The following is a 19105-nucleotide window of genomic DNA, read 5'->3' on the forward strand; positions in this document are numbered from 1 at the left end:
AAGTTGCCAAGGCTGCCCTGGAGCTTATGATCCTTCTGCCTCAGCCTCCCAAGTAGCTGGATCACAGGAGTGCTCCACTGCACCTGGCTCAGTAGTCTTCTTGTTTGCTTTCTAGCATCTTAGACGGTCTCCCACCCTCTGATGTGTGGACCACATGAGGATCATCTTAGGAATTATCACCTTCTACACATGATCGTTATCATCACTATCCATTATTGCCCAAGACAGCAAGCATAGCTGGTGGCAAAAGAAGCACCAAGTTTAAGCCATTCACTTCTTAACTCTATTTGCTACTTTGCAAATTCCAGTAGCCTAGTTTCCTAAGGAGTAAGAATGGGAAGAAAGATAGCAGAATGAGAGGAGTTAACTATCTGGTTTGTGTCTCTTACAGCCAATCAGCTTCTCTTTCCACTTCCTCAATCTCATACTTAAAAATCATGCTCAATGTGAGCTACTCTTATGATGAATTGCCACATTCGTATCCAAATCGGCTTTCTTAAGCATGTGATCCAGTGGCAGTTGAGTCTTGGTGACCTAGTTAATCTTTTTTAGTTTCTCTTTTAACTCATTAAGTCCCAAGTTTTCAATTCTGCAGATATCTCAATGAAATTGACATGGATGCATTAAAATAGGTTGGAAATCATAATCTAGAGCGTATTACATAATTTATTATCATTAATTATATAAATTATGTCATTAATATTATCATGTTATGTGAATATTATCATAATCATTCGCCTATTTTCTCAAAAGAATAGAACTCTAAATACATAAATATTTATTTCAAAGTTATTATGTGGTATATTTGTTGCTCATTTTTAAGTTTTTTAGGTGTATCATGAATGAGATGATGAAAATAATGAGTTAAGAGTCTATTTGTAACTCTTAGCTCGAGGAGATAGTACATGGCTTAGAGTCCCCTGACTGTCCTCTGAAGATTCGAGGAGCAAAGGATGGGTGTGACAGGCTCAGGATTTCTGCACAAGTCATGTCCTTTCTTTGAGCTCTTCAAAGAAGAGCACTTGATATGATGATCTGCTTATGCATTTTGGGTCCCTCTGCACTTGACTCTCAAAAGATGGTAGAGGTACTCACTATCACCACTTTAGCAAGGTCATATATGGGTCAAGTTCAGGCATGTTGCATATGTTGTGGTTTGGGGAAAGCTTATAGGGAGGAGTCAGCAGCTCCTTAACCTGGTCATTGGTGAGAACTTTTTATTTCTAAAAAAAAATTTCCCTCAGGTGGAAACCTTAGGAGAATCAGGGTCCTACCTGCTCTGTCTTGCTGCTGCCCAAGGATAATATAGGGCATGGAAGGTGCAGTCAGTGTCTCAGATAATTACCACTTCTGGGTTCTTTTTGCTATCAAGGTGGCACCATCATCTGATTGGATGCTTTTGGAGAATCCACATATGTACTGTAGTCCATCTAAGGGTCTGTGAATAATTTGCCACATCTACTGTGTGGATGAAAATAATGGTGCCATATTTATAACAGTCAATACCCAGCAGTAATCTTGAGAAAATGGCAAGGGATCTAATAGTTTATTTACAGTACAGGTCAATGCCAGTGCCCCTCACTATGTGTCACAGGGTTTCCCTTACCACTGGCCTGTGTGGCTTGCAATCTGGTCAGATCTGCCAGGCTTTCTTGACCTCATGTGCCGTAACCACTAGATTTTGTTTTGGCCCCCAATCTTGAATTGTACATGAGTTACCATACCCTGTGATGGTGTATCCATGTGACTATGGTCTAACCAGCTTGTTGATTCCACTGATGTTCATCCCTAGGTGACTTTTTCTGTGGGCTTCTGTTTAGATCACAAAGGTAGGGAGAGGTGTAGATCACAAAGGTAGGTCTTGTGTGATTTGCTGCCGTAATGTTTATCTCCAGAGAGGCTGAGACTTGCTCATCCAGTCGATCCTGCTGCCAGGCACCAATCCATATGCCATGAGTCAGTGAAAATGTGATAAAGTGCTTTTCAGTGTTTTTTCCTAAAGCTAGTGCTACAGCTGTGTCCACTGAACAGAATTCTCTTTTCCATGCCAATTTTTTTTGGGGGGTGCTGGGGATTAAACCCAGGGGTGTGCTACTCAGCTACATCCAGCCCTTTATATTTTGTTATTTTTGAAACAGGGTATTACTAGGTTGTCGAGGTGCAATCCTCCTGCCTCAGCCTCCCACGCAGCTGGCATGTGCCACTGTTCCTGGTTTCATGCCAGTTTTGAACAGTTTTTGTTGGGACTGTGCAGTAGCAGTAACTCATTATACCCCACATGCTTTCAACTTAGCTGATCCCTCCCTGAATCAGGCCCTGGAGCCATCAATAATTTCAGTGCAATGAAGTGCCCAAGAAACCCAAAGTGCTGACATAGACCCTGAATCTGGATCAGCTCCTAGAAAATGACTAGCTAATGTTTGGTTTACTTCTTTTTTTCACACATTTTTTTTTTTAAAGAGAGAGTGAGAGAGGGGGGAGAGAGAGAGAGAGAGAGAGAGAATTTTTAATATTTATTTTTTAGTTTTCGGCGGACACAACATCTTTGTTGGTATGTGGTGCTGAGGATCGAACCCGGGCCACATGCATGCCAGGCGAGCGCGCTACCGCTTGAGCCACATCCCCAGCCCTTTTCACACAATTTTTATTGGTGCATTATAGTGTACTTAATGATGGGATTTGTTACATATTTGTATATGCACACAATATAACAATATAATTTGGCCAATATCACTCCCCAGCCTGTCTACCTCCCTTCCCCTACCTCTTGATCTCTTTCCTCTTACTGATCTCTTTTTGATTTTTAGGAGATCCACCCCAACCCGGTTTACTTCTTTCATAGACATACCACTTCCGCTTAAGAAAGAGGCTTAATAATAGTCCTTCCTTATCTACAGGTGTTCATTCCCAGACCCCCAGTGGATGCATGGAACCACAGATAATGCTGAACCCTAAATGTACCATGTTTTTTCCCATATGTAAACATCTATGATAAAGCTTAATTTATGAATTAGGCACAGTAAGAGATGAACAACAATAAGTAAGATAAAAATATAAAATTATAATAATATATTGTAAAAAAGTTATATGAATGTTCTTTCCACTTAATGTTTTTGGACTGTGGGTCCACCATCAACTGAAACCTTGGAAAGTATGGCTAAGGGAGAATTCCTGTGTGTGTGTGTGTGTGTGTGTTTTCATCATGCATAAACATGCAATGCCTCCTTTGTTGGTATTCTCATTTCTGCCCATCCCAGATAGTGACATCAGGGCATGACAATACTTGAACATCATCAGTCTCTTGGTGTCCAACAGTGCTCTATAACAAGCCAGTTATTTTCTCTCAAATGCAGCATTTTGTGGGGGAAAGGGGTGACATCAGGCAAGATCCACCTCCACAACCCTAGAGAGCCATTGGGCTACTAGCTACATCTTTTTGTCACAGATTCCAGCCTCCAAGGTTGTTAGTCACTGACATATTAGAGGACAAAACTCTCTGGGGCTGAGTGACTCAAGTGGCCTGAGTCTCTTCACTCTGAGGGAGAGTGTCTCTCTTTAAAAAAAAAAAACACAACTTTCTTTTAGTTGTAGATGGACACAATACCTTTATTTTATTTACTTATTTTTTTTTTTAATGTGGTGCTGTGGATGGAACCCAGGGCCTTACATGCGGTAGGCAAGCACTCTACCACTGAGCCACAACCCCAGGCCTGCTGGAGAGTTTCTTTAAGCATGATACCTCTACCAGTTCTCTAACAAGGTGGTGGTCTTCCTTTTACCCTCCTCTCCCCTGGCATCCTATACTACTTTATTGATAGATACGTTATGGCTGCACTCAGGGAACTGAGTGGCCTCCCCATGGTTGACTTGACCCCCTACTACTGTTTTGTGACATTTCTCCATTAGGAACATCCCTTACAATCAAGTGCTGTATTCCATGTACTTAACATATCCATACTATTATGTTAAGTACATGGAATACCGCACTTGATTGTAAGGGATGTTCCTAATGGAGAAATATTGGCTCAAATACACATATCAGGGCTGGGGATGTGGCTCAAGCGGTAGCGCGCTCGCCTGGCATGCGTGCGACCCGGGTTCGATCCTCAGCACCACATACCAACAAAGATGTTGTATCCGCCGAGAACTTAAAAATAAAATAACAAAAATTCTCTCTCTCTCTCTCTCTCTCTCTCTCTCTCTCTCCTCTCACTCTCTCTTTTTAAAAAAAAAAAACACACATATCAGCTGTGTCCATTGATTTTATGTGTTCACTTCCATGGCAACCAATTTTTTGGTCAAATGCCAGTCTAGGTGCAACTGCGAAGTGTCTTTTAGATGTGATTAACCTTTAAATTGGTGGTCTTTGAATAAAGCAGTTTATCCTTCATAAGGTGGGTGGGCCTCATCCAGTCAGTTGAAGGCCTTAAATGAAAAGGCTGAAGTCCCAGAAATGGAATTCTGCCTCTGGACTGTTTTCAGACCCTGCATGGACTCCTGCTGGAATCCCCAGCCTGCCCTGCAGATTTCAGACCTGCCACCTCCATATCATGTGAGCTCCTTCCTTACAATAAACCTCTCTGTATGCAAACATCCCATGGGTTCTGTTTCTTTGGAGAAGAAATACCCCCAAATTATACCCGTCCATCGACCAATTGGAAGAGTTGATTCCAAATTCAGTTAAAGTAATTTTTTGATGACACCTATGGAAATTTCTTGGCACCCTAGTGACTTGTGCCTCAGTGTCTGAAAAGGCTGAAAAGGTTTTTAACAACCTTGATTGCCAACAATTCCGCAGGATACCTTGATCGGGACATGAGTCCTCTGATCCTTCTTAGGAAAGGACGGACTTGGGCCTTTGCTCTAGCACTGTTCATTTTGAAGGGAATAAGTCTGGGTAGAGAGGGAACATGAAGGGTCAGGTCAATGCCAGTTCCAATAGCACAGGCCTCAGCAAGGGGATCTGGGTCCTCTGGGTCACCTTTTTGTCCACAGTAAATTCCCAGCTGACAGGATTCTCACTATTATGACCCAGAGCTTTACATTGTGGGTCCTTCTCTTGGCCTGATAAAGGGAATTTCCCTCATAGGACCATCAGTCTCCTCTACAGGGATACCCTGGTGTAATGGCCAGGCCCTATAGTCTTGTAGTCAATATTTGTGTCCCCCTAAAATTCATATGTTGAAACTTAACCCCAAGGTGATGATATTTGGAGATGGGTCTTTGTGAGGTAAACAAGGGCAGACCACTCATGAATGGGATTAATGCCCTTTTTTTTTTTTTTTTATAAAAGGCCCAGAAAGCTAACATACCCCTTCCACCATGTGAAGACACAGCCAAAAGATAGATACCCAGGAACCAGGAAGGGGGCCCTCACCAGACACTGAATCTGCTGGCACCTTGAACTTGAACTTCAAGTTTCAAGAAGTGTAAAAAGTAAGTTTCTGTTGTTGATAAGACACCCAAGCTATGATTTATTTTATAGCAGCTCAAATAGACTGAGACAAGTCTGGATCCTCAGTTGGCCACTTTTCTCTTTGTTAATTTGTTCAGGTGGCCCTAACAGTACCACAAACTAAGTGGCTTAAACAACACAAGTGTGTAGTCTCCCAGTTCTGGAAGCTGGAAGACAAAAATCAAGGTGTTAGCAGGGTTGGTTCCTTGTGAGGGCTGTGAGCAGAGGGTCTGTTTCAAGCCTCTTTCCTTGGTCTGCGGATGTCTGTCCTGTTCCCAAGGCATGCCATCTGCATGCACGTGTGTCTGCCTCCAAATTTCCCCTTTTTGTAAGTGTATTGGTCATACTGGGTTAAGGCCCACCCCAGGGATCACATTTTTACTGGTTACTTCTATATAAAGTTCCTATCTCCAAGGAAGATCATACTTGGAAGTACGAGGAGTTAGGACATCAACACAGGAATTTGGGGGAGGGACACAATTCAGCCCATAATATTCTTCTTATCCTGAGGGGCACTCATTTTGTCCTGTGTTTTCCAGAGCCTATCTCTGGGATCTAATGTAGATTCAACTGTCCCCAATGTGCCCTTTGAACAGACTTGTCAATCTAGCTGAGCATTTGAGTCCTTGTGTTTTTTATTACAAATCCAGGTCAGATTACAGTGGCCTTAAAGGGAAGTCATGGTTTCTGTCTTGACATCCGAGGGGACTCCCCAGGTGCTGGACACTCCTCTCAGGTGGACTGCTTCCTTAGGTGTTTTCCCAGCATTTCTTGAAGCCTCACAATTAAGGGAAGAGGCGGGAGCAAGTGCTGCCCAGTCTCCTGTTCCTCCTCCACTCTCGCTTCCTCAGCTAAGGTGTTCCTGGCCAGGTGTAAAGGGGACCTCAGGGCATCTCTGAGGATCTGATTACCTTTGATGGCCAGGGAGGATTCTACCTGTGGTCACAGCCATGGATCCCAGCAAAGCAGTTTTACTTTCCCAGTGACATAGAAGGGTGCAAAACCACAGAATGCCCCTCCTGACTTTATAAGACCCTCTTTCTTGAACTCTAGACACCAACACAACTTATTGGTCATCTCAAGGACAATGGTCAAGGACTGCTAGCCCCTCTGGTCACTAAAAACATCAGCAACTAGATTTGTGACTACCTGCTAGGATTCTGTCCCCTACCTTGCTAGTTGGTGTCTTGGGTTATGCTGTCCTTTTTCCAAAAGGACACTTCCCTCAGCCTTGGGGAAAGAGAGGGTCAAAAATTCCACAGACTTAATCTGTATTAATCTGTTAGGAACAGGTGGGCAGCTCCCCCCGACAGTGTGCCCCCTTTGGCAGGCACAGTTTCTGTCTGAGGATCATACTAGGGGGTTCTTTCTTTCTTTTGTTTTAGTTGATAAAAGACAGCAATTTTCTTTGTCTGCCAGAATTTCAGTGTAGTGACTCCAGTGTTGTTTAGACAACAAGCCCTGAATCTTGGCAAAAAGCCTCTGTTTGCTAACAAGATATCATTATGCAGTGTAAACTTGGCACACCAAAGGTGTCTTGCCAGCATTTCTTGAAGCCTCACAATTGAGGATTTCAATATTGATCATACCTTTTTGCAAAAGCGCACAGGTGGGATTGGCTCACAGGTCTGTCACTCAAAGACTTGCTTTTCCTTTGGGGTTCCCTTTACTGTTTTTACAGAAAGAGACCAAAGGGCTTTTGCATAGCCCCTCCAGGAGGTCTGCAGTGGCTGGAAGCTCAGGGAATTCTGGGGACCCAGGCAGGGAAGAGGCAACTCAGAGGGAGCAGGTCTACCAGCAAATGCAGATTGACACAGATTTGAAGTGGCAGTTTGTTCAACAAACTTAAGGTGCCATCATGAAGCTGATTTGATGCTCCTTTTGGCTCTGTTGACAGAGTGCATAGGAAGTTGGAAATTCCCTACTCCTCTTCCCTCCTGGACCATCAGGGTCCTGTCTCCTAATCTGGCTTGTGCAGTCCCCGAGAAGGAGGACCCTGGCCCATCTCATTGTTCAGCCTTCCTATTCACAGCATGTGCTACTAGATCCTGGGAACTTATCTCTTAACTTGGCTCATGTCTTCAAAAAGGACATAATAAGTTTATGGGTCCCACGTTGGGCACCAGATATGTCAAGTTCAGACAAGCCAAAGCCTGAAGCAGTCACATGGTAAAGATACCATGAGCACTTTGAGCTTTAGACAGTTCATTATTTACACAGATAACAAAAAGAAGCTAAAGACTAAGGAGATATAGGGAGCTAGTGGGGAGCAAGAAGCATCCTTGAAGCTTCTTGCAGGCCCTTCTCTCCTGTCCTAGGAGGATTGCAGGGCTTCAACCATCAAGACTCAGGGAGGCCTGGGTCCAAGTCTCTGTGTATAAGGACAGGTGCACAGTCCCGAGAGTGCCATGGAAAAGTCACGCAGGCTGGTAGTGCTGGGTTGCAACTAGAACAAAAATCTCATGCCAAGCACTTCCTGACCCTTTAACTGATACTGCCAGCTGTGGATGACTGAGCTGAGATAAAAACACATGGTAATGACACAGGCACTTGTTGTTGTCTATAAAAATTACCCTAGGTTGAGGGTGTTGCTCAGTGATAGAGCCGTTGTCTAGCATATGTGAGGGCCTGGGTTCTATCCCCAGCACTTCAGGGGAGAATATTATCCTTATTTAAAAAAAAATGTAAATGTGAGTACAGGCTATTTTGTGCTTTTGTACCACATTTAAGAGAAAATACTATTTAGACTTATTTGAAATAACTTGCAGAAGTAATCCATGCCTATTATAGAGAAATCAGAAAATATAAAGAAACTAAAAGAAGAAACTCTAATCTTCCATAATTCCAGCCCCCAGCACAAAGCATAGTGCCTGTGTTTCAAGGTGTTTAATAAGCATTTGTAAAATGAATACATAAACACATCCATGGTCTAGCTAACAGTAGTCGTTGCCCACTTCCCATGTATTGTTTTTTTTTTTTTTAAAGAGAGAGTGAGAGGGGGAGAAAGGAGAGAGAGAGAATTTTAATATTTATTTATTTTTTAATTTATTGGTGGACACAACATCTTTTTTTGTATGTGGTGCTGAGGATCGAACCCGGGCCGCACGCACGCCAGGCGAGCGCGCTACCGCTTGAGCCACATCCCCAGCCCGTTTTTGGGGGGTTTTTTTAGAATTTTTTTAATATTTATTTTTCAGTTCTCAGCGGACACAACATCTTTGTTTGTGGTGCTGAGGATCGAACCCGGGCCGCATGCATGCCAGGCGAGCGCGCTACCGCTTGAGCCACATCCCCAGCCCCACCATGTATTGTTGACATATATGTCTGAAGCTTGATAAATACATCTGTCACTCAATATTAATAATTCTCGATTATTTCCTTAGAATAAAACTCCTAAATGAAATTGTGGTAAAGGATTTTCTTTGTGACTTCCATATGTATCACTGCCAAAATGTCCTCCTTAGGAGGAATTTTTTTTTTCTTTTCTGAGATGGATCTCACTATGTCACCCAGGCCAGCTTTGAACCCATGGTCTTGCTTTGGCTCCCCAAGTAGCTGGGATTACAAGCATGCACCACTGCCCCTGGCTATACTTCCTTCAGAAAAGTTACAAAGGGAGTAGTTTAGTGTGTGAGAGAGAGCATGCTCATTAAAAGTAAACCTGCAGAACTGCACATGGTGATGCATGCCTGTAATCCCAGTGACATGGGGGAGGCTGAGGCAGGAGGATTGCAAGTTCAAAGACAGCCTCAGTAACTTTGTGAGACCTAAGTAACTCAGTGAGACTATGCCTCTAAATAAAATATATAAAAGGGATGGGGATGTGGCTCAATGGTTGAGTGACCCTGGGCTCCATCCCTGGTACAAAAATAAGTAAATAAATAAACCTTCGAATATCATAGTTGAAATGCTCTGTCTTTGTGATACATATTCTACATGTTTTTGTGTGAAATTCACATCACCTTCAACTGACTATTTATTGATTGATTGATACTAGGGATTGAACCTAGGGGTACTTTACCATTGAGCTCATATATCTTCTGTTGAAAATTCACTATTCTTACTTTTATATCTACTTTGACAACATGTTTTTCTAATTTTCACATGGATTTCGGCTCCCTCTTTATATAGGAAAGTTATTAATCCTTTCTTATATAAAGTGCAAATATACAGTCCTGAGTCACTAATCACATGGGTACATTCTGAGAATTCATTATGAGGAAGTTTTGTGGTTTTGTGAATATCATAAAGTGTGTTTACAGAAACCACAATGGATACTATCTCACTAGGCAATATAATTTTGTGGGACAGTGTCATCTATGCAGTCTGACATTGACAAAAATAATATGTGGCTCATGAATGTTTTCTTGGGCTGATGTTTTTATAATTTTCTCTCATCAGATCAATCTTTGTACTGTGTTCTTTGAATCTGGGTGTGGTATTGGAAGATTGTACAAATAGAATGCCCATTGGAAGATTGTACAAATAGAATGTTCCTTTGCATTTTTTATGTAGTTTCTTTTTAACTCTTTACCCCATCTGGGATTAATTACCAAGCTTGACCTGAGGTCTGCAGGGCGTAGGCTCCTGACCAAGAGGATAAAGAGCAGAAATGGAGTCTGCCCTGGACTGTGGCCTGGATTACAATGGCATCCTGGCATCGTCTCAGATCAGGTGCCATCCCTCCTCTCCTTTTCTAGTGCTGGGCATTGAACCTAGTAGTGCAAGGTCCTGGGTTCCATCCCAAATACTGCAAAAATATAAAAAAAAATTTAAAATTACATGTCTGTAATCCCAGCTACTCAAGAGGCAGAGGCAGGAGGAGTTCAAGGCCAGTCTGGCCACTTCAGCAAGACTGTGTGTCAAAAATAAAAACAAATTAACAAACAAACAAAACTCTGAAAAATTCTAGGCTTAAAAAATGTTGGGAGTGAAATTCACTTTATATACAACTATTTATTTATTTATTGGTACTGGGAATTGAACCCAGGAGTGCTTTACCACTGAGTTACATTCCCAGTCCTTTTTGTTTTTTATTTTGAGACAGGGTTTTCTTAAGTTGCTTAGGTCTTCCCTAAATTGCTGATGCAATCCTCCTGCCTTAGCCTCCGGAGTTTCTGGGATTACAGGCATGTGCCACATTTAGCAACAGTTGACCCTTTTAGAGCATACAGTTAAGTAGCATTTAATGTATTTTCAATGTTGTGCAACCACAACTTTTTCAATACTTAGAAAAGCATGCCATGTCCATGTTTTTAAAAAATCCAGTTTTTCAAAGAAGAGTGATATTCATCTGGGAAGAGCAGAGTGCTGCAGTAGAAATACTCAAGCCATAGTAAACTAGGTATCTTCAAAGAGGTTGGGGCAAGAGGATTTGTGGGGAGGTACTGGGGATTGAACCTAGGGTGCTTTGCCACTGAGCCACATCCCTTTCCCTTTTTATTTTGAGATAGGATCTTGCTAAATCACCCAGGCTGGTTTTGAATCTGTTACACTGCCTCAGCTTCCAGAATTGCTTGGATTATAGGCATGTACCACTGCACTTGGTCTTTTTGGCTATTTGTATATCGTTGCTAGAGAAATGTCTATTTCAAGTCCTATTTTAATACTGGGTTGTTTGTCTTCTTGTTGTTCAGTTATAATTTTTCTTTATATATTCTGGATATTAAACCCTTACCAGAAATATAATTTGCAAATATTTTCTCCTCTCCTATAGGTTGTATTTTTACATTTTCAAAAATGTCCTTTGATATACCAGTGTTTTAATTTTTTTTCAGTCCCCAGGGATATTTAACCACTGAACCACATCCCAAGCCTTTTTTTTAAAAAAAAAATTTTTTTTTAGTTTCTGATAGATCTTTATTTATTTATTTATTTTAAATATTTATTTATTTATTTAGTTTTCGGCGGACACAACATTTTTTTTTAAAAAAAAATATTTATTTATTTTTTTTTAGTTTTCGGTGGACATAACATCTTTGTTTGTATGTGGTGCTGAGGATCGAACCCGGGCCCCACGCATGCCAGGCGAGCGCGCTACCACTTGAGCCACATCCCTAGCCCCAGATCTTTATTTTTTTAATACGTGGTGCTGAGAATTGAACCCAGTGCCTCACACATACTAGGCACGTGCGCTACCACTGAGCCCCAGCCCCAGGCCCAGCCCCCAAATCCTTTTTAATATTTTATTTAGAGATGGAGTCTCGCTGAATTGCTTAAGGTCTCGATAAGTTGCTGAAGCTGATTTTGAAATTGCAATCCTCTGTCTCAGCCTCCGGAGTCGCTAGGATTATAGGTGTGCACCATCACGCCCAGCCAGAGTTTTAATGTTTATGAAGTCCTATTTAATTATTTTTTTTCTCCTTTTATTGCTTATGCCCTTAGTATCAAGTTTAAGAATCCATTGACAAATTCAAGGTCATAAAGATTTATTCCTGGGGCTGGAGTTGTGGCTCAGTGGTAGAACACTTACCTAGCATGTTTGAGGCACTGGGTTCAATTTTCAGTACCGCATATAAATACATGGTCTATCATATTACCACATATAAAGGTCTATCAACATCTGAAAAAAGTAAAAATAAAAGATTTATTCCTATGTTTTATTCAAAGAATTTTATAACTTCAGATCTTATATTTAGGTTATGTCTTTTTTTTTTTTATGCCTGCTGGATTTATTTATTTATTTTTTCTTTTAGTTGTCAATGGACCTTTACTATATTTATTTATCTGCCATGCTGATAAGTAAAACCCTATGCCTCATACATGCTAGTCAAGCACTCTACCACTGAGCCACAACCCCAGCCCCATATTTAGGTTGTTGATAATTCCATTTAGAGTTAATTTTTACATGTGGTGTGAGGAAGGTTTCCGACTTCATTCTTTTGTGTTTGGTTAAACTGTTTTCTCAGTGCCACCAGTGAAAGAGACTTTTCTTTCCTCATTGAATTGTGTTGGCTTTCTTGTTGCAAATTAATTGGCTAGAAATGTTTGGGTTTATTTCTGGACTCTGAATTGTATTCCACTGGTCTCTATGTCTATCCTTATGCCAGTACCATGCTGGGTTTTTTTTATATATCTTTTTAGATGTGATGAACCTTTATTTTATTCATTTATTTATATGCAGTGCTGACAATTGAACCCAGTGCCTCATACATGCTACAATCCAGCCCCTACCATACTGTTCTGGTTACTGTAGTTTTGTAGTAAAATTTGAAATCAGAATGTGTGGGCATTCCAACTTTGCTTTCTTTTTCAATATGACTTTGGCTATTCAGGGATCCTTGCAGTTCCATATGAATTTGAGGACCAGCTTTTTCCATTTCTGCAGAAAGGTCATTGGAATTGTATGGTCTTTACACTGAATCTCTAGATAGCTTTGGAGAGCCCTGTCATCTTATCAGTATTAAGTCTCCCTGTTCTTTCTTTTATAGTTATCAGTGTATAAGTGTTTTACTTCACTGGCTAAATTTATTCCTAAGTATTTTATTCTTTTGAATGCTGTTGTCAAAGTTGTCAGAATCAAAATGGTGTCACTTTTGTCAAACCCTGACCAAAATAAATAAATGCAAAATACGTGGAGGGGAATCTCATGTACGTATGCCTAAATAACAAGAGCTAGTCATGAAAGAGTCTCCAGAACTATACTGCCATTGCAACTGTATACAAAAAGAATACTTCTATAAGAACGTCTGCCCAACAACTGTCTGTTTAATCTTGGGCTGATGACACTTTATTTGTTTTTGTAGTCAGAATAATTATTTGACAATATCTTATGCAGTCCTCCCTATTTCACACCTAAACATTCACTCTTTCCTCAATCTCTTTGAGTACAGAATAAACTATGTGCAGCCCCATCACAAGGCTGTGCTGTTCCCAAATAGTTATTATTCTTTGGGGATCTCTCTCTGATTATTATTTGGGTTAACACTATGTATTTATCTGCCTGGGCTGTCATAACAAAATACCATGGACAGGATGGTTTAAATAACAGAAATTAATTTTGTCACTGGGGAAGTGACTCAGTGGTAGAGCATTTGTGAGGCATGTGTGAAGCCTGGGTTCAATCCCAGCTCAAAAAAAAAAAATTCTTTTTCTCCCAGTTCTGAAGGCTAGAAGTATAGATCAGAGTGCCAACATTGTTGGTTCCTGAGTGAGATGGTTCTTCCAGGCTTGCACACAGCTGCTCCCATGATCTTTCCTCGGTGCTTGTGAATAGAGAGGGTGCAAGCTTTCTGGGTGTTAATCCTATCAGATCAGGGGCCCTATCTTTATAACCTCACCTAACCACAATGACTTTTTTAGAGGTCCCATCTCTAACTGGAGGTTAGACTTTCAATATAAAAATTTTGAGGGGATACAAATATTTTGTCTCTAAAGAGACTATTATACTCTCTCTCTCTTACTCTTACTCTACCCCTCTTACTCTCTTGCTCTCCCTCTCTCTCTTACTCTCCCCTCTCTCTCTCCCTACTCTCTCTTTCTTCCCCCTCTCCTCTCTCTCCCTCTCTCTTCTCTCTCTCTCTCTCTCTCTCTCTCTCTCTCTCTCTCTCTCTCGACCCCCTTCTCTTCTGCGACTGACCGCTACGGTCCTGCTAATAAAATCTCTCGGAGAGGTAAAAAAAAAAAAAAGAGACTATTATAAAGGGAATTGTTTTCTTTTTTAAAAAAATATTTATTTTTTAGTTGTAGCTGGACACAATACCTTTGTTTTATTCATTTATTTTTATGTGGTGCTGAGAATCAAACCCAGGGCATCGCACACAAGCGCTCTACTGCAGAGCCACAACCCCAACCTGGGAATTGTTTTCTTAATTTCCTTTCCAGATTATTCTTCCAGGTTTTCAAAACAAATGCCCATCCTGGAAGAGCCATTGTTACCAGGCTCCTGGCATTCATTGTCTTTCCCAACTCAAGGTCTGTCCCTGTCTTGCCTATTCTTTGTATTGTCTGCAACTTGGTCCCTCCCCCACTCTGCCCCCACCCTGGTTTACTGACAACTACTAAATATTTATTGTATCTGTTTTATCTATCTATTGTATCTAAGTATTTATTAAGAATCTATAACGTGCCTAACATTTTGGAGTCAAACAATATGGGAGGAAATAAAGAAATATGACGTGGTTTCTGCCCTCTAGGATTTTCAATCTAGTTGAAGGGACAAGACACCCACAAAAATCATTAGAAAATCATTTGGGAGCATATGTAGTCAAATTCTCACCTATCCAACATGCACCAGGATTGGAAACTCTCTAAAGCTAGGTCTTTTCTGTTATGTGCTGTGTCCTTGTCCCCTCAAATGGAATAGAAGAAACAAATTGGGAGTTTAATAAGTAAATGTTGAATGAATTCAGCACTCACTCCCTGGGGTTTCACCAGGTGAGGGCTAGTTCTCTCATTCATCCTAACAGTGGATCTCCATTCCACGGAGAAGCTTGGGCACAATAGTTTTTTTATTTTGTTTTATTTTATCTTATTTTATGTGGTGCTGAGAATCGCCTCGAACGTGCTAGGCAAGAACTCTTCCGGTGAGCCACAAGCCCAGCCCTGAAGCTTGGGCTTCTTAACTGGCTCAGGTTACCACCTAACGGCAGGCACAGAACAAATCTCTCATCGAGTATCCCAGTGTCTTTCTAAAATAACCTCTTACATAAGTTGATCCTTGGTAAGTTCCACCAGTAAACTGAGAAGAGAAATATGAAGGAAGAAGGAAGAAGGCATGGCCTGGACAAAGGGACAGACGTCCTAGAAATCTCCACACTGACAGCCAATAAGTGGTCACAGAGACCATGGATCCCAGGGAAGAAGCTAGTACCCAAGAAAATGAGTCTTCATCCAGTCTTTTTAAATATGACTTTTTTTTTCTTCTGATCCTCAGATCGTGGTAGAAAATTTAAAAAACAAACCACAGTATAAAGAAGAAAATAAATTTATCTACTGATTTACAAACCGCTCTTTGCCACTGCTGAGATCACCAGTGTTCACATTTTTATAAAAAATATTAAATGTTATTTTATTTAAATGTTAAAGGAAAAGAAACCAAAATTTCAGAGAAAGATTTCTTCAAAAAGGCCTATTATTTTCTAAAAAGAGTCCTCTAAAATTAAAAAAAAAATTTAAGAGACATTTTAAGAGGTTGGGTTTGCTGTAAAGATTCTCAAATTTAGGTGAATTGGTATTTTGACAATGTCTAGAGACATTTTTGGTTGGTTGTTGCAACTTGGAAGCTACTACTATAAAGAGGCCAGGGATGCTGCAAAACAGCCTGCTGGGTACAGGAGCTTCCCAGAACAGACTTATCCAACCCCAAAGGTGAACAATGGCACGAGGGAGGATCATGGACACAGTCAATAGGACACAGTCAATTTTCTCAGGGACCAGTGGAGTAAGTGGTTAAGAGTGTGGCCTCCAGCCAGGGGGTCCAAATTTGAACCCCGACTTCCACTTACTGGTAAGTGAGCTTGAGCAACTTCTTTGGGCCTCAGTTTGCTTATCTGCAGATTGCGGTAATATTAAACCCAACTCATGTAACTGTAGTGAGGATTAATGCGCTAATTTAAGTAAGGTTCTTGGAACAGTGTCTGGTTTATGGTCAGCTTCATAGAAATAGGTGCAATTATTATTATTAATGTCTTAAACCAAACTAGAACACAAATTAAGCCTACTTTTAGCATAAGTCTCCTAAGGAATTTAAGAAAAAAATAGATATGTACGTAAAACATTTTTAAGTGGAAATTTTATTTTTTTAATGTATTCATTAGAGCTTTATAGTTATACATAGTGGTTGGGTTCATTCCAATTAACTCATAATACATGGAACTCAATTGCAGTTCATGTTCCCCTCCTTTTTCTGTCCTTTTTCCCTCCTGTCCTCCTTCCCCTCCCAATTCTCCTTCTTCCATTCTATTAGACTTCCTTTTGCTCATCATTTTTTTATTTGTTCTAATTAGTTATACATGACAGTAGAATGCACATCATACATAAATGGAGAATAACTTCTCATTCTTCTGGTTGTACATGATGTAGAGTTACACATATATGCACATATATGCACGTAGCATAATGTCTGATTCATTCTACTCTCCTTCCTCACCCCAAATCCCCTTCCCTCCCTTCACTCCCCTCTGCCTAATCCCAAGTACCTCTATTCTTCCCTAAGTCCCCCATTCTTATTGTGTATTAGCATCCACATATCAGAGAAAACATTCAGCCTTTGGTTATTTGGGATTGGCTTAGCATGATATTCTCCAGTTCCATTTACTGACAAATGCCATAATTTCATTCTTCTTTAAGGCTGAGTAATATTCTTAAATGGAAATATTAAGACAAATAAAACAAAACTCGTTTATTGGAAAATAAATATGGCTAGGGTCTACTTATAGATCTAAGAAGTTTATGTGTGAGTTCAGAGGTTCAACAAGGTTTTCCTGCTTTCTGAAATTATCTGATCAATGCTGGGTGTATTGCTGTTTCAGAAAACATTGTTTTGTTTTCTTTTAGGTTAAAACAAATTTGACAGATAATATATTCTCATAGGTAATATATTCACACTCAAAACAATATAACATGATGTACACTGAGAATATTCTTTGCACTCCACCCCCATCTTCCTGTAGGTAGTCCTTCAGTTGTCATGACTGTCTTCCTGGGAATGGGCAGAATCAGCCTTTATTAGTTCAGGATGGGTTCCGAGCAAGTGGGTGATATATCAAGAGTAATTATGGTCCTAGGACCACGCAACATAAACAATATTGGCCAATAGTGAAAGCCAGTAAAGACCGGCATTTTTCTCACTATAATTTGGGTGACGTTTCCTTCTATAATCTGAATGATAGATCTCTACAACTTCAGTGTCTCTTTATAGAAGCCTTTAGGCCTTATTTCTGTACTGCAACAGACTCTGATTCTCTTAAAAACAAACAAACCCACACACACACACACAAAAAAAAACCCAACCAAACAAAAAGCCAAATCAAAACAAAAAAAGTCTTCAGTAGCGATTATGAAAGAGGAAGTACTTGGCAAACCCCTGTGTTTCTTTTTCTCTCAGTCTGTGGCTATGACTTAGTAAATTTTTGTTTCAGATTTGTGGATTCTGTTTGTTTCACCACCACTCCAAATACCAAAATGTGCTTCTTTCTGTCTCATTCTCAGCAACTATAAGTACATTGTGGCAATGTCAGTTTCATAAATGTGATGAGTATTAGTTACCAAGTGCTTTAGAAATTCTGGATAGTTTTTTGGTTTTGTTTTGTGCTTGGGATCAAACCCAGGGCTTTGTGTACTCTGGGCAAGTGCTCTACCACTGAGCTACATCCCCAGTCCTTAAGACCTGAAGGTAAAATATTTGGGAGTTATGTAATACAAACAATAAATGTTTTGTTTAAAAAATACACACTACATAGTTTACTTCATGCCTTTCTCATCCAGTTTCTTGTTTTTCCTGGAATTTCTCATCTTGTAATGTTCCTTTTTTCTTGTCGATTGCACAAGACATTTTTATTCGTCTCAGAGCTACGAGCTGCAGTAGATTTAAATGCTAAGAAGGAACCATAGGCTTTCTACCTCACTCACTAAAGGGGTCAGTTTTCCTAAAATGCTGCGTCCCAAATATCTATACTTCAACATCCCCCTTTCCCACATATTTTCATTACTTCAAGGTTCTTATTCCTCCAGTTCCACCAGATACACCTTGCTCTCAATATCCTTGCTCCTTGTGTGGCCATTTCCTCCAGAATTACGCCCCCAGAACCACCAGCCCTCCCTCTGCCTGCCTCTTACACACTCCACTCACTAGTGCGCCATGCCCCATCTCCTGCCCCAGAAACCCTGCCTAGTCGGACCTCGGTTATTCAGTGTTGGTTGACTCCCACAGGTGATGAACAAGGCCAAGTATGGTCCGCTGTGGTTATCCAGCATTGGGTCTCAGACCTTGGTGAACCTGGCCAGCGCGCCACTCATAGAGCAAGTGATGCGGCAGGAGGGCAAGTACCCCGTAAGGGACCACATGGAGCTGTGGAAGGAGCACCGGGACCATCAGGGCCTGACGTATGGGCCCTTCACCACGTGAGCTGGGGCCTGAAGGGACTGGGACAGGGCCTCACAGGACCAGGTCAAAAGAGAGTGGACACAGGGCAGCCAATGGGGGGAAGGGCAGAGCTGCATCTCTGCATCCTCTGAACCTGATACTCAGTATGGAGCAGTTGTTGGGATGGGCTGAAGCCCAGGGCCATTCATGGGCTTTTCCTTTAATACATTGTGACTTTAGACAAGTGAATCTGAGAATGATATTGACTCAGCTGCCAATCAAAGTAGATAAATGGGGCTCATTGGTGATAAGCCATTCCCAGTGCCACAGGTTGTAACTGGGAATATTACAGCCATCTTTTTGCTATAGTATGTTAACAGAATTTCAAAAACAGTGGATGGTTTTCCCCATTTATAATCAACTTGACAACCATGTTTTAGTTGCTTCTCAAGGAATGAAAGTTGATCCCGGTGTAGATGATCACACTGCTACAATGGTATATTTGTGACATGGCAGACACCAGGCTGGTCTCTTGACATCCATTGTTTCTTTTTATGTTCACAACAAACCCATGAGTGGGTTGTAATTTTAGATGAAAAAACCGAGGCCCGGAGAGGTTTTACATC

At 40.9% G+C, this 19105-nt stretch overlaps 1 protein-coding gene across 4 annotated transcripts in view; it reads left to right on the plus strand.

Moving 5' to 3' along the window:
* The window catches only part of Cyp27a1 (cytochrome P450 family 27 subfamily A member 1), a 37090-nt gene that overhangs the window by 13356 nt on the left and 4629 nt on the right, over window positions 1–19105 (plus strand). For 3 of the 4 annotated variants that reach the window (XM_026390356.2, XM_077803619.1, XM_026390357.2), the window contains exon 2: window positions 18327–18517. In XM_026390356.2, coding sequence (XP_026246141.2) covers window positions 18327–18517 — 191 coding nt within the window. Of the gene's footprint in view, window positions 1–5415; window positions 5437–18326; window positions 18518–19105 lie in introns of those variants that run through there. The other variant, XM_026390358.2, reaches the window with a different exon arrangement.

Source organism: Urocitellus parryii, chromosome 1 (genome assembly GCF_045843805.1).
Source record: "Urocitellus parryii isolate mUroPar1 chromosome 1, mUroPar1.hap1, whole genome shotgun sequence".
Lineage (NCBI taxonomy): Eukaryota > Metazoa > Chordata > Mammalia > Rodentia > Sciuridae > Urocitellus > Urocitellus parryii.